At 40.9% G+C, this 16,115-nt stretch overlaps 2 protein-coding genes and 1 long non-coding RNA gene across 6 annotated transcripts in view; 1 reads left to right on the top strand and 2 right to left on the bottom strand.

Annotated features, from left to right (window-relative positions):
• Positions 1 to 514: 514 nt before the first annotated feature.
• LOC309353854 lies at positions 515 to 1,463 on the bottom strand. Its single transcript, XR_014162079.1, has 2 exons — positions 650 to 1,463; positions 515 to 578 (listed from the first exon to the last, which is right to left on the bottom strand). It is a non-coding gene; the product is annotated as an uncharacterized lncRNA (long non-coding RNA).
• Positions 1,464 to 2,149: 686 nt separating this feature from the next.
• On the bottom strand, positions 2,150 to 7,947 carry TOMM7 (translocase of outer mitochondrial membrane 7). The gene is given in 4 exon segments (XM_081883488.1): positions 2,150 to 2,374; positions 5,664 to 5,712; positions 7,351 to 7,536; positions 7,539 to 7,947. Coding segments are annotated over 4 exon segments (429 nt in total). The 5' UTR covers positions 7,717 to 7,947; the 3' UTR covers positions 2,150 to 2,358.
• The window catches only part of LOC309353812 (uncharacterized protein), a 21,974-nt gene continuing 13,579 nt past the window's right edge, over positions 7,721 to 16,115 (top strand). The window contains exons 1-4 of one of the 4 annotated variants that reach the window (XR_014162016.1): positions 7,721 to 7,846; positions 11,282 to 11,338; positions 12,471 to 12,578; positions 13,012 to 13,510. Coding sequence is in view for 1 of the 4 variants with exons in the window: in XM_081883493.1 (XP_081739619.1) it covers positions 7,761 to 7,846; positions 11,282 to 11,338; positions 12,465 to 12,578 (257 nt within the window). In the remaining 3 variants the exon portion in view is untranslated. Of the gene's footprint in view, positions 7,847 to 11,281; positions 11,339 to 12,464; positions 12,579 to 13,011; positions 13,511 to 16,115 lie in introns of those variants that run through there. The other 3 variants (XR_014162017.1, XR_014162018.1, XM_081883493.1) reach the window with 3 other exon arrangements.

Here is a 16,115-nt window from a genome sequence, read left to right as displayed (position 1 = left end):
GACATTTGCAGTTAGAGCGAATTAATAATACTTAAGACTGCAGTTTTCTGTACACTTTTGGGAGTAAGTACTACTGAACCAAATAAGTCTTTCATCTTTGTCCTGCTTCCTCATTAGATCTCTTGATGTAGTACTTTTTCTAAATACTTAAATCCAAATGCATTATCATAGTAATCCTCGGAAAAGCCCTGATAGGCAATGCTGTACTACAATACCCAGCCTATAGGTGGGCAGCTGAAGCCAAGAAACAGCTACTTGTCCAAAGCCACTCAGCAAATCCACAGCTGAAGTGAAGCTTGGACCAGATATTTCATAATTCATTCTCTTAACTGAACTACAAAGTTGACGCAGCTTCCTCTCACCATCCTTCTACTTTACTGGGCACTCTTCAGGCATAGCAAGAAGGAAATAGTCTGACTCGCTCAGAACTGCCATCTGGCTACGTACACCAACTCTTAACTTCTGCATCCTGGACTTTTCTGGGAACCGAAAGAACATGTATCATGGAGTTAAATGTACTGACATATCAATCTTTATTGGATATCAAGTATGAGTCCGGACATAGTAAGGTCCCCAACCTTTTTAGGCCGAGGGTCACTTTTGGAAATTTAGGAAGCTGTCATGTGGGGCCTAAAGAAATATCCCAAACAGTTTATGCTTAGATCCTCTCACAAACAACTGGCAAATCACCTACATCCCTCCAAAAATAAAACAGAGAACAAAAAAACAGGAAACAACCAACCTCAAAAAGACACTCCCACCCACCCCATCCCAAACTGAAACCAGGAGCAGAGGGCCTTGCTGAGTGCTAAGGAGTGTGTCTGAAGACACTATACTGGGAACAGTAGACCTAAGGGAATCTTGCTTGTTGGCAAGTCAGCAGCCAGAGGTCATCACCAAAGTGGTGGATAGGTATAGGCATGTACATATTCAGACCTTATCAAAATCTTAGCAGATTCTGACAACTGGTTCCTCAGCTAGTTACCCCCTTTATTCTTTGGGGGAAGGCAGGGTGTTTTTTTGAGCCCCATCTCTGTTCAACAAATTGTCAGTACACTGACTGGAGAGCAGTGCTCTGCATCCCCCATTAGGGCACTGGGCTTCACTCACGTCAACACTGTATACTTCTTTTTCTGCCACTGCCAAGACTAACAGGGGTCTGATCAAATCTTCCTGACGTTCCAAGCTTTTGCTTAGCCACTGATGTAAACTGACGGGCTGACCCAGTGAGCTTTTGAAATGTTGGACACTGGTAAAGCAATTATTGATCTTCTTTCTCTGTGCGTGCAAAGGACGAGCACATAGCAGTGCCCCCTATACTACGTCAAACACATTCTAATGGAAAACTAAACAGTGGCTTATTGGTTGGTACATTCCTTACCACTTAGGAATGGCTTCCTCACAAGTAGCCAAGACTCTTTTTGAAGTATGGTGTTTTCTCCAAGCCACAACTAACAAACAGATATATCTGTTTGTAAAAAAAATAACAGTACCTTCTCGGTTTCTGTAGCTTCATAGCTGCAGTCTCTGGCTCCCAGACATGCCCAAAGTTTGTCAAGGTTCAACTGTCTGTACTATTATTGTAGGTATGTGGAAAGGAGGGCATTGTTGAAGATAATGCTTATTGATTATGCATATGCAGCATTTTTCCTCTGCAGTGTCACCAAAGAGATTACTTTGTCCAACCCATGAACGAACAACCCAGTGTCTGAAGACTACAAAGATGAGGCTGAAATAATAAGGCTATGTTTAGCCTGAACACAGTAAAACTGGAGGGCTGTCACACATAAGATGGAGCATTGTTTCTGCTGCTCCGGAGGATAGGACTCAAACCAATGCATTCAAATTACAAGAAATGAGATTCTGACTAAACATTAGGAAGAACTTTCTGACTGCAGGAGATGTTAAGACAGTGGAACAAAGTACCTCGGAAGATAATACTCTCCCTCGTGGGATTTTTTAAAACAGAAGTTGGATGGCCATCTGTCTGGAATTTTTTGGCTGTGATTCTTGCACTGCAGGGGGGCTGAACTAGATGGCCCTTAGGGTCCCTTCCAACAATTCTATGAAATCCAGCAGTTGGATGTAAAGGGAAATGAGTCTTAACATGTGTCATGACCTGCAAAAATTAGATTTCCTCATTAAAGAATTTCAGACAAAATATTTATTCTAAAGGGAAAAAATGAAAGTGTAACACAAATAAATTAGACAGATGGAAATTCCATTATGTTGTAAGCATATTCCATGTTGTCAGGGAAGTCTGCTTGCCAGTGGTTTTTCCTAGCCTTTGGAATGCATGCATCTCCATCTTTTTTTCCTGCTCAGCAGTCGGCTTCCATAATGCTGTGGTTAACTCCTTCATCCCCATAGTAGACTAAGAGAGGTGGAGGAAGAAAAAAGGGGAAAAAAAATAAGTTGATCACAACTCTTATAATGCTGTTACCAGCAGAACAGCTCTTTCAAGAAATCCTAAAAAGTACAACTTTGTCACTTACAGCACAGTTCTATACATGTCTAATGAGAAGCAAGTCCTGTTGATTTCAATGTTGTAATTATTATGTAATTGAGTACAGAGCTGCAGCTTTACACATTCAATAATGTATTCAACCGTGGAAGGTCAGCCAGTACAGATGCAAGTAAGTCATATTAATTAACAGAACAGAGCAAATGTAGAATCATTAGGGATACTTTATTCAGTTCCACTCTGATAATCACCTGCAGCTGAGGGATAGTCAGCCTAGGCTACCCAACAGTGACAGAGGTGGGGTTTAGGCTTTGGATTCAGGTTTGAATTCAATCATCAATACATAACAGATACTGAGGTGGCCATTAGGAACACCATCATATTTAAAGTGCTAAATGCACCCAACCATATAAGATGGAATTAACACTCATGTGACTGTAGAATACATTTGGGGGTATTTTATCTGCCTTCTAGTTTCACTTGCTCTCTTTCTTCTTTCTTTCTTTCTTTCTTTCTTTCTTTCTTTCTTTCTTTCTTTCTTTCTTAGTATACTGTCATATTCTTTCAGTGCAATTCTGAGGTGGCTTAAAGAAATTGTAATATTATGACTGATCTTGAAAGTAACCTATATTGACACAGACAAGTAATATTAAGACTTATCCATATGACACTGCTCTCCAAAAATGCTCACAATCCCAACCATTATTTTCAAGAGAACCTGGCAATCCATCAGGGACTCTAGAAATAAAATTCTAGATATTATTCTATCTATTATCACTCATACCAGGGTGAAATCAAAGATAAAACACGTAACATAATAAGCGACTGAAGTTATGATAGTCAGCTCAGTTGACTGGTTGGAAAGGCCAAATAATAGCTAGAAAGACAGTTTCTGCTTTTAAAAGTCAGCAAGATTATTTAGGTACCAAATAATATGGTTCAAGCCACAAACAAGAAATTGGTGGCATCTTCTCAATGCTTCATCTCATTTACACTCATTTTAATCCCGAGCAAATTTATGATATTGTGTATTTAGGCTGCCATTTTACCTAGGAGTAAGTCCCATTAAGTCCCAGTTTTTGAGTAAACATAAGAGTTCACTGTCAGTGTCCACCCCAATTATGCTACTAAACTATCCCCCAAAATAGTAAACACTATAATCACATCCATTTTTTCTCTCTGCCCATCCATTGGTCTTCAAGATTCCAAGGACTGACAAAAATATAAAATAGTTAAAGGGGAGCACATTCTTCCCTTCCCTTCCCAACCCATTTCATTACTACTACAAATACTTCTTAAATGTGTTGACCATTTCAAATATGTGTGACACATCTAAATGAATGAATGATTTAATACCACATGTTGGTTCAGGCCACAGTAATGGAAACCCCATGTTTTAGTGCAGAAATTAATAGCACTTTGGTCCCAGTCACCAAAAACGGTGATCCCAAAGTGTCGGAAGAAGCTCTAAGGCACTTGAGTGGGGAATGCTGGAAACACACCAGTTGTGTGTACCTGTGCCTGGTGAATGTATGTGCTGTATGAGTGGGGGGGATATGCTGTATATGCAGTGAGTGTGGGGAGGGGTGTTCGCATGTGCACATTATGTAAGTGCAAGTGTGGTTAGTGTGCTGGATGCTTGGCGAGTACATGTGTATTGGGGGTGTCTGTATGTATGCTGCATACAATCCAACAAAGCCAATTTGGGCATCATGCACTTCACTTAACAGAACAAGTCTCATTTAATTGTATATCCTAAACATACTGGATAATACAAGAAAGTCTTGTATTAAGAAGAGGATGCATTTTATCTTTTAAATCTCATAAATGCAAAAACACAGGCAGATGACAAGACATAAAATTGAATAAATTGATCACCTGCAGATTTTTTAAACAGACAATGGGATTTTACATGACAGTTTAATTACAGGAGTCTAAACAGCAGTCAGAGAGCAGAGTGTAGAATATTAAATGATAAAATGTTACATTAATGCCAATTCTCAGTAGCATCCATACAATAAAGTGTCACCATGCAGAAGCGCCATAAATGCAAGGAGAAATTAATGAAAAGCTTCAATGGTTTTTTCTATTACTTCCAGAATTTTATAAGAAAGGAAAGTCCTTCTGCCAATCTGGTTCGTTTTGAATTTAAAAAACAAAACAAAAAACCAGCAAATTTTAAACCACCTCTGAGATCACACAGGTAGAGAACCTGTCACCTTTCAGATGTTGTTGGACTTTAACTCATATCAGCCCCAGGAATGGTGGGAGTCCACCAATACCTGGAAGGTAGATTCTGACTGGTCATATACAACTAAATCATACTCAAAACAGACCAACTGAAATCAATTGACTTAAGTCCACTGATTTAAATTGACTTACTCTCAGTAGGAGTAACATTAGTAGTCATTCATAAACTTTATATTTATTCATGCCTCAGCAACAGCAAAAAAAAAAAGTTTCTCCCACTAATCCACTCTGAAGCCTAACAGTCTGTTTGGAAAACAAACTGTTAGGCTTCAGAGTGGATTAGTTTTACTAGGCTTTATTAGGCTTTTTATTAGGCTTTATTAGTCTAGTTTTATTAGGCTCCTACTCTCTACCTCATTCCAAGTCTTAACATGTAACCACTCATATTTTCCACGAGGCCTTATTAGTGCCATCAGGCAACAACAAGATGAAACAGAAGGCCTATGCCTTGTACATTGATCAAACAACAAACAACATACACTGCCTTTTTAAAAATTCAGTTTCAAGCAGGGTAAGCTGTCGGTGTTTAAATCATTCGATGGTTACCAGTTCTTGGTTTGTAATGTTACTGAAGCAAGCTCATTCCAAGAGAAAGAGGACTTGACACAATCAGGTCATATCTCTTGATGATATACTTAAATCAGCAACCAAAAGATAGAACATTTCCTTCTTATGGTGTGTCCCTTAAATTAAAAAATGGTAGCACCAAATCCTGACCTACACCTTCCATGAGAATATAGCAACAGTTAAAATATAATTTGTGTGATATTTCTGTAAGTGCACGTGTAAGAGGTGTATAAATGGAATGGGACTTACTCTTAGGTAAGTGAGTGTAGGATTGTAGCATAAGTTTCAAACTCTCCCCTCCAAGTTAATCACAAAGCACATGTTCTATTTTCTCCTTTAGCAGGCATTATTTCTGCTGAGGTATTAACTAGTGAAAACATACCTCAGAACGGTTGGCTCAGGCATTCCAGGATCTGCACCTCTCTTAAATCCTAGTTAAAAACAATGTATCTGTCAGTTTATATCATGAATATATTATTGCTTTTACATATAATAAATATTTCTAGAATTAATGCACACATGACTAGCCACAGTAATGTAATAGATAGCATTGCACTTTGATACAGTCTCCTGCACTCCCCACCCCAACATGCCATAAAGTAGAAGTGCAAAGAAAGGGGTCCATTCTATTGCGTGCTCAGCAACACACATTGAAAACCCCACTCCTCTGCACCAGCAGGTGACTTGGGCTGCAAGCCTAACCCCATACTTACCTGAGTGTAAGCCCCATTAAATGTATTAGTATTTACTTCCAAGTTAGAATTGCACCGATAATCTGCCTGGGAAGAAAGAATACTCTTTCTAAAGTATCTCTGACATCTAAAACAGTCCTTATTTTGTGGCATGATGTACGTTGCCCACCAAATCCACCAAACAGAGAAAGACAGTCTCTCATCTTACGAATAAATAGGACTTTACTGCATTGTTAATGGAATTCAGTAAGAAATGTCCTGCACAACAGGCCCATGGATAATGGAATAATTTATTTCCCAGCAAATGAAAAAGAAGTCAATGACACTTCATAGGACAGAATCATTGCTGAACTAAATGAGCTTGGCCTGGGAAATTCTAAGAACATTCTAAAAATTGGCCTCTAGTTTTCAGAAATCTGACTTCTAAGCAAACTCCTGATACCACAAATGAAAGAACACACCTGTGAGCAATTTTAACCATGTTTACCATTGTGTCATGCCTAAATACATAATCGTGAAATACAGAATTCTGAAAGCTTAAACTATTATTTATAAGCAACTTGCAAACTGGGGTGGGGAGATTGCCAGTGATTATTCCTCCATTCAGCTCACTCAAGCAGAAAGCTAGCACACCAGAGAGACAAATGTAGCCCAGCTTACTGCTGGATATAATTATTTCTTCTTGCAAGGTGTTATAGCTTTCAGCGCACAAGAGCATCCAACAGTTGTGTCGCCCACAGACAGTCTGAAGCGGTGTTTCCCAAACTCGGGTCGCCAGCTGTTTTGGGGACTACAACTCCCATCATCCCTAGCGGGCAAGACCAGTGAGGTCAGGGGTGAAGGGAATTCTAGTCCGAAAACAGCTAGAGACCCGAGTTTGGGAAACACTCAAGGTCACAGGAGATCCTTCTATCACCATATTCACACAAGCTCGCCTTCTAACGAGTACTAGGAAAGGAAAGGAAAAACAGAAGGGCTTTCACGATGCAGCCTGCTTGCCTTTTCTCTAGGTTAAATCCGAAACTACCAGCGCTAAAGTGAGCTGTAAAGCGGAGAATCTGGGTTCAGGGAACGGAAGCGGACAAGGGCAATGAGCTGCTTCTGCCCCACAGGGAACTCTCCCCGCTAATCACGAGGACCTGAGGGGAATCGGCCACGTGACTCGCCGGTTGCGTCACTGTCGCCGCCGCGTTCCAAGAAGCCGCGCCGCGCGCGCTCTAAACAGCCGTTGACAGGAAGACCGTTAACGGACCGTTAACGGTTCGAGAAGCTGCCCCGCCCCGCCCCCGCCGCCTCCCTCAAGCCAGAGTATACCGAGTCTCCCGTGACCAAGCCGCCCGCGGCAACCTACTTGCTCTTCCCCAGCTCAGGACTGACCTAGATAGAGTACTACCGGGATGAAGCCCCACCGGATGGCAAACTGCCCGCCCTTGAACAAGTGCTGCAGGCGCTGCTTGGACTCTTTGCTCAGCTTCGGCATGGCGGCGGCCGCGTCGTCGTGTCGGAGGCAGCGAAGGGCGAGAGGCGAGGGTGGTAAAGAAAGGCCTGCCTTTTGCTTCCTGCGCTACGGCGCATGCGCGCGGAGGGGAGGCCTACTCGGCGAGGATATGTTGTCGGGCAGCGGCGCCGCCTCAGGCTGGCTGGGAAAGGCGGGAACGGCAGCCGCTGCTGAGGAGACCTAGAGCCGAGCTTGCCGCGTAGGGCGAAGCGAAAAAGAATGTGTTGAAATCGGCTCAGCTTCATGACTGGCGGATGAGGACGCGCCAATATTGGATGGAAATCCCTACATGCAGGAGTCGGGTTTTTTCCGCCGCAGTGGGTCCATTTCGTCGCTCTTCCCGGCTAATAGTAGTGCCTGCCTATCTTCGCCGGAGTAAGTCGTGGCAAATATCCCCCCTCCACCCCGTTTCTGAGCATTACACACACGCACCTCGCTACACGCTTGTTCTTCACACATGATCTAAAACGGAGTCCCCCCCCCCCTAACATCACAGAAGTGTTTTTTAAGGGCCAGCTCGTTACGTTTTTTCGTGATAAAGTTGTTAGCACGTGGACCGACCCTCGTGGTAGGCCACCTACACTTGAGGTTAAGAGGGAGAAGGCAGGGGATGTGAGTTCCGCAGGCTTCCTGGCAAACGCCAAGAGTGGAAGTTCAGCTTTGCTTCCAAAGCCCGCATGGAAGTCAACAGCGTTTCCTTTTGCATGTAAATTCTGTGTTCTACCACTGGCCTAACCTAAGGTTACCAGATGTCGCCGTTTCCCGGGGACAGTCCCCGGATTTACAAATCAGTCTCCTGACAAAATCCATCTATTTAGTAGGAAGTTGAAAAGTGTCCCTGGATTCATTGAAAAAAATCTGGTAACCTTAGCCTAATCCTGTTTGTCTGGATTTAGCACTTTGACAGGTGCTGCCTTCGAAAGTGGATTTTCTGTCATGTATTTTTCTGCTGCTGCTTAAAGCATTTCCTGGCTATTGGCCTTCACCAAATGGTGTAGTAGCCAATTACGTTTGGATGGAGAAATATTTTCATTTACATATCTTGAACCTTCAACCAAGAAATTATTTTTTTTAAAAAAAAACCCTTGAAAAAATAATAGCCACTTTCTCTACACTATGCACAGTTTTTTAAACCTTTGTCATGTCCTGCTTTTGTCATCTCTCCCCCCACCCCAGCCCCAGCTGATGTTCAAGTAAACCAACCCTTGTAGATCTGCCCTATGAGTTTTGAAAATGATTGAATAAGAAAAAAGCATGCTTCCTTTGTTGGGTGGATCATGAAATCAGTATTGTAGAGTTGGAAGGGATCCTGAGGGTCATCTACTCTAACCCCTCAATTCAGGAATCACAACTAGATCATATATGAGATAGACATCCAAACTCTGCTTGAAAACCTCCAAGAAAGGAGAGTCCATCACCTCTCATGGGAGTCTGTTCCACTGTTCCTGTCAGAAAGTTCTTCCTAGATGTTTAGTCAGAATCTCTTCTTGTTAACTTGAACCCATTGGTTTGGGTCCTAGGCTCTGGAGAAGGAGAAAACAAGCTCGTTCCATGCAACAGTGTTTAAGATATTTGAAGATGGCTGTCCTATCTCCTCTTGGTCTCTTCTTTTCAAGCTAAACATACCCAATTCATTCAACCATAAGGCATCTATCTACTCCAGCATCTTGTTCCCAGATGCCAAAGGGTATCCCTACAAGCAGAATCTGAGTGCTTCAGCAGTCTCCCCACTTGGCGTGTTTATCAACTTGTATTCAGAGATCTATTGCCTCTAACCATGGAGGTAGTATAAAACCACTATGGCTAGTCGCCATGAATTTATCTACATGAATTTGTCCATCCTCCATGAATTTATCTGCAGTGAATTCAGATGCCATTAGTGTATAGATTTGGCCAGTATGTGTCATTTTGCTCTTACTTGCATTGAACCTGATTTGCCGTTTTATCATCGGTTCACCCAGTTTGTAGAGACTTTTCTGAAGTGTTTCAGATGCACTAGGGAGATTGCCTGTCTTGGGTTTCTTCTTAGCCTACCCTTCACTGAAATTGTATGAGCTGTTGCCTATCTTTAGGCGCCATACTTAACAAGCTGGAGAAACTCTTTTGGGCATCACACAAACACTGCAACCAAGCACTAAAACCAGTTCTGATAACTCCAGTAGAATTTGGGTTTTCAGCAAGGGAGGCACCAGGGAAAGCATGTGTGCCCACAGGTGCCACATCAGCATTTCCTGATACACATCTCGATTAGAACAGTTACATTTTATCAGTTTTGCATTGGCATGAATGTAAACCAAAATGAAGTGCAGTTGAATCTCAGTTATGAAATATATAAATGAGCTAACCTGCGAGTTTCAGAAATTTTATTACTATTTAAAATTCTGCTCCTCTACATACACTGATAGAGAATGTTGGAGGCAGTCCTTGCACTGCCTTCCCAAAGCTGGGTAAATGAGGTGCTAGGCTAGGCTATGGGCAGGAGGCATAAGGGCTCTTGCCAGGGTCCTAGAGTCCCTCCTGCTTCATAAGGCATATTGAGCACTTTTCCTGCTTTGTGAAGGAGGTGGGAGAGCTCTAAGACCCTGCCAGAGCCTTGCACCTCCTTTCAAAAGCCTGGCACCTTGATTAGCTTAACTGGCTGGTGGGGGGGGTGACCCATGGGTTCCATGTCAAAATACTATTGCAGCCCACTTGGTATGAAGCTAGAGGCTTGTGTGCCTCACTATTTAGAACCCAGCTTGGGAGAGTGACTTGTTGACCCACAATCTACCCTATTTTGTCAATTGGACATTTTAGGTTTGGGAGGCTGAATAAACCCAGAACAGTTGTGTCCAGACTAACAAATATTTGCAGCATAAAGAGCATCAACAAACCAAGCAGAGCCCATCCACTAGCTAGCTGGTTTTTTGTCATACCTTCTGCATGGTTGAATTCCAAAGCTGGGGTAATTTGGAAACTTCTCAAACAGTCTCCAATGTGACAGTTGAAGCATTAGAAAAATGTGTGATCCTCTAAGAAGCAGCAAATTGCAAAATGCTTAAAAATTGCCGTGATAGGAGGATAACATTTAGCTGAGAGAGAAAGCTATTATTTACAGCACTGTAGTCTTGGTGTGCACAGCTTCTTATACTTCTTCAAATTCTAGCACAAGGAGTTTGCAGTATAAATTGCTGAGTTACTAAATTGGAGTGGGAGGAAAGGAGGAAAAGAAAGGGGGGAATGTGATGTCTTAACTTCGCTGCTTCCTTGACAAGGTATATGTAGAAATGTCAAATTACCAGGGCTCTTTTTTAGGAGGAACTCAGTTCTGGCACCTTTTGGGTGGGTTCTGGCACGTCTCAGGAGGGTGCCATTACCATTTAAGAGAACAAGGGAAGTGTTCATGGTGAGTTCTGGCAACTCTATTTCCAGAAAAATAGCATTGCAAGTTACTAACTACATACAGTAGTAGCAGCTCATGTTGGTGGCAGTTGCTTAGTTCTTAGTGTAACATTTGATGTTGGCCCAAATTTTTGACTGCTTACAACTTTTATTCGAGTCAGTGCTGTACAAGTTGTGCTACAGAGGCTGTATAAAATAAGGTCTAAGAAAATTTAAAAATAGCAAGGATTTTCAGGAAGCCGATAATAATTTATTAAAATGGTAATTGAAGCTAAGACATAAATACGAATTCAACTCTAAAAAAAAGATGAATTTAATCACTGGAGTTTCAAAGAATGAGGATTGTATGTGAAGATTATCTTGCATGAAGGTGGACCAACAAAATACCTTTTCAAATGTTAATCCTAGATTTCCTTTTTCTTTTTGTAGATTCTGTAATAAAAGATGCAGACTTACAACATTGCCATGTCTTTACTTCCATCTAAGGTATATTGCAATGTTCTTGCCTAGTATGATGTATTTCATTTTCAGCTTATGTCATTGTGAATAGAATATCTGGCCAAAGATGAAAACCCTGAACTGATTGTGGATACTTCTATAAAGTGTTAAACACAGATCTGATGGCTCAAAGGATTTTCTGAGGCCAGATAGACAGATAAAGTATGTTTAAATGTACCTTTACAGTTATTTTAATTCTGTTTACTAGATTTATAGACACTTGTCTTTCTAGAAAACCTAGGTAAGTACATCTAGGTTAACTATTAGTAACCTAGGGGCAATATCATAGTTTCATAAAGTGCAAAGCAGAGGTAACTAATGAGGTACCTAATGTGGTGACCTGCTGATGTTGTTGGACTATAGCTCTTAACAACCAGGAACCATACCGGCTTCCCCTGCTGTGAAAGGTTTATCATGTGTCACTTCCTCTTTCTTTCAAAAAGCAAAACCTACAGAATATATTTAAGCTAAAAGGAAACAAATATCTCCTAATACTAAGTTTTGCTATTGCTTTTATATTCCTGGGTTCCTTTGGAAGGAAGGGTGAGATACAAATTTAATAAAATAAATAAATTTCTGTCACAACTCCTTTGGGCTAACTTTATTCCATAGTGACCTGGCTGGTTCTATGTGCCAATGTGCATCTTTGCAGAAACTTCTCAAGATAATACAATTTTATGTTCCCTGTGCCCAAAGACACAAAGACTTCTAAGATATTAAGCCTGCAAATCATTTCAAACATGATTTGAAAAGACACACCTTCCTTAGCAGTTTGGCTAGCTACTTTATTCTACTTTATTACTTTATTCTGTTTCTGGAAATAATTTCCCTCTCCCTGTCTTCAATGGAGTTTGCTTGAGCTACCTCTGGACCGTCTTCTGTACTACCAGCAAATCTCTGCCCTTTCTGAGCTAAGGAAAGGGGGCAATAGTTAACATAAAAAAGGTAATAAAAGCAGAGCATAAATTTGGAGTGTGAGACTAGAGGATGGTCAGTATTTCATAGCAAAAGGAGTACAGTTGCAACATGAAAAATGATCAAGCAGGAAATTTTGTTTTGTTAAGTTAAGTTGCTAATAATTTGAGTAAACTTACAAAAATATTTTATTCTGGAGTTTTAGAAAGACGGAGGAAATAGTCAGCAGGATATCAAAGAGAAGTTCTTCAGAGTTCGGTTACCAACAGTGCAATTCTACGCAGTCTAATCGTTTAATGGGACTTCCTACCAGGTAAGAGGGTATAGGATTGCAGCCTAAAGAGGGTTAGACATTTATGGAAATGTGGAAAAGGATTGTGGAATGTAGGATAAACTAGAAGTAGTTTTTCAAAGGTGTGTCAGCAGTTGGAATTTACATAATTTGAAGCATTTTTAAGACCAAAAGAGTTTGCTGGGAGAGAGTTTCAGGAATAAGATTTAAGACAGCACAATATAGCAAGAGGAGCTAGGGGAAGGTGGTATTTTAAAGAAATGTTTGAAGTGTGATTTTTTAAAAGTTCTGATTTTTAAATAAAATATTGAATAATAAATTTATATTAAATACATACATATTTAAATGAATTCAGAAGACAAAAATGCATAAACATTTACTAAACTCTATGTTAACCAGAGGAAATGGGAGACTATTGCCGTTTTAAAAGGGTAGTTTTATCTTTCACCACTAGATGGCAGTGTTTAACAGAAAAGACTTTAACTTCTGCCACAGTCTGCTGATTTCTTGAAAAAGATCACTTGAGTGAAGCCAAGGATGATGACGGGTATTTAAAATTCTGCAATTCAGTTTCTCCTCTAAAGGACATCAGAAAACTTCATCAAAATTTGTTTGTCTAAGTTTGTCACTTTCAGTGTACAGAATGCGGACAGCCTCTCTTGAGACATTATGGCCCTTAATTCATTTTTAATTCTTTTGAGTCTTGAAAAACTACTCTTTCCCGAGCTGTTAGTGACCATAAAGCTAAGAAATAGCCACAAAATTGCTCCCACATTAGGAATATCTTCTGGCTATGCTTCCATCAACAGTTCAACACCTTGCTGAATTTCTTGCTTGGATGCTATCAGGATAGCAAGAATAGAAAATAATTGTGCAATATCACTGTACACAGTACTTCTTTTTATATTGGCTTCAAGTGCATCTAATATAGGAATAAATGATTTTATCCTAAACTTATCTCTTAAAGTGCATCTAAGGCATCAGGTGCACTTTGTCATTTCTTTGCCGTTCCCTCACTCTTTGTCTCCTTGTTTTGTGGTTAACATTTGGCAAGGTTGCTTTTGCTTTGTTTCTCAAGCTCATCAAAATCTTCTCCAATTTTCCTTTAAAAAAATCCAGAAGTGAACTGTACAAACTTGCACAAGAACTCAATAACAGGCCTGATTTCTGAATGGCTTTGCTGACCTTGTGAAAATGACCTAGCACACGGATTTATATCTCTAAGATTTTGCAGACTTTGGCTGTGAACTAGGGCCCCACAAAAAAAATTTCAAGTTGGGCCCTCAAGTTTAAAATTGGGCCCCACTGGCTGGCCCTGAGTCTCATAGTTGCTGGGCCCGAGTTGCCCTGCCCTTGCATGAAGTCTTGGGTTTGCAATTTGGGGAGAGGGGAGACTGTCCGCTGGGGGGGTGGGCGGGCTGGGGAGGCCCCCTAGATTTAGAAGCCCAAGGCTTCAGCCTACTTAGCCTATACATAAATCTGGCACTTTCTGCCCACTCAGGGTAAAATCAGTCACCTTACTATGCAGTCATTACTGTATGGAAAATCCAACTTGTCCTCCCTTAGAATTTAGACACAAAAATACAGCTTTTCCCCAGCTGGCATAAATAATAGTTTTCCATTTCTGATTGTCTTTTCATTGTGAATTTTACAGCATTTTCTGTAATTTTATTATAGACATAATCTGCCCTGAGCCCATAGGGTGAAGGATGGACTATGAAAAAATAAACATCAAAGCTTTTGAGTGTGCATACTTAGCAAACAAAATTAGCAAAACAATTGCAATCATATTACTCAAAGTCTTAAGCATACATAAATTTGGCAAAATGACTGTTGTATCTTCTGTGCTTCCACATATATAAATGCTTTTTCAGCAGGCTTCAAGCCAGTGAAGCAACTTCCCATTTATTACAGTGACCTCTTGATTGTAGCTTTTTACTAGTAATTTCATGTATTAGCTTGTGTTGGTCCAGGAGCCAAAAAGTTCTGTGTGAGTTGAAAGCACTTATTTTCTTGGACAGGACAGTGAGCAGAGGGGGAAGAATGACTATTAACCAGTATTTCCAATAGCAGCCATTTGTGTAATATTCCAGGAGCAGCTTCACAGGGGTGCAAGTGCCTGTAGTGTGAGAGGAGATTGGAAAAATGCCCACTGTAAGCTTGGAACTCCACATCCTGGCCATGAAGTGATATTTATTCCATGATTTCAAAAATGAATGGCACTACAACATTTGGTATCAGGTACAAATTTCATCAGGCATATTAGCGTTGAGCAGAAAGTTGACAAAGGTTGGAATTAGACAGCAACCTCATGTTAATTTTTTCTGTCTTTTACCCATAAGGCAGGGCTAGGCCAATGGGAGTTGTAATGTTAACAACATCTGGAGGGTCACAGGCTCCCTACCTCTGCCATAAAGTTTACCCATGTTGTTTCTCCACCTTGTACATGATCTACATGGTTCACCATTGGTGGCTCATTGTTGGTAGTTGTGACGGGGACAAACAACATATGTAAGTAACTACATATGTAGTCAATATGCCCATGGATGGAATATGCTTCTGCACAGTGAACATCAAGTACTTCCCTCCACCCACCTTATCAGGGTGACCTCCACTATGTAACTAGTCCTCCAGTTACTTTATATAGCCCTTGTTAATCAATAGTTCAAATTGAACATTTAGCATTCCTAAGATATAAGAACATAAGAAAAGCCCTGCTGCAGTGGACCAAAAGGCCCATCTAATCCAGCATCCTCTTCTCACTGACCAACTAAATGCCTATGGGAAGTCTGCAAGCAGGACCTGGGTTCAACACTGCACCCCTCACCTGTGATTCACCAAAGCATACTGTCTCTGGCATCTGGCAGTAGAGACAGAACATCATCCATAAAAGCTTGTGCCATAATAAAAGTGCTAGTCTTTTAAAATGCCAGAAGACTATTGTAATAGAAATAAAATACATCATACCATAGTGGGGAGGACAGTGACCAGATATGCTGTACAAGTACAAACGGTTGAAGGACAATCTTGCCCTCCCTACGTGTGGTACTTTAGCTTTAAGTTGAATTTGATCTAGTTGAGATTCCTGTGTTGCAGGGAGTTAGACTAGATGACCCTCAGGGTCCCTTCCTGTTCTGAACCACAGGGCCAAAGGAGAACCTGTGTGAGTGGATGCAGGGATATAAAAGGAGTGATAAATTCTAGTTTTGTATTAAAAGAAAGGTGCAAACTTACAGCAAATCAGCCAACCAGGTCTCCCAGGCTTTACAGGCACGGGACAGGCACTGCAGCAAATAGATGGCTTGTCCCCAGCTAAGCAAACATTCATACATTCTTTATACACAAAAGTCACTTTGCCCAGGACTTCATATCACTTCATGAGGGCATAGGTGGCAAATAAAGATAGTTCCCCTTTCTGGGCTCAGAGCCCAGCACTCCAGTCCCACAGATAAGGATAACATCAAAACAGTCCAATTAGCTTAAAGCAAGTGAATATAAACATATATGAGGTCATTGTTACAACACCTGCCAATTAATTGTGGGGTTATCTTGACTACC

This window comes from Podarcis melisellensis (assembly GCF_964234715.1).
Source record: "Podarcis melisellensis genome assembly, chromosome: 12".
NCBI classification, from domain to species: Eukaryota; Metazoa; Chordata; class Lepidosauria; order Squamata; family Lacertidae; genus Podarcis; species Podarcis melisellensis.
This window is presented reverse-complemented; position numbering and strand designations above follow the sequence as displayed.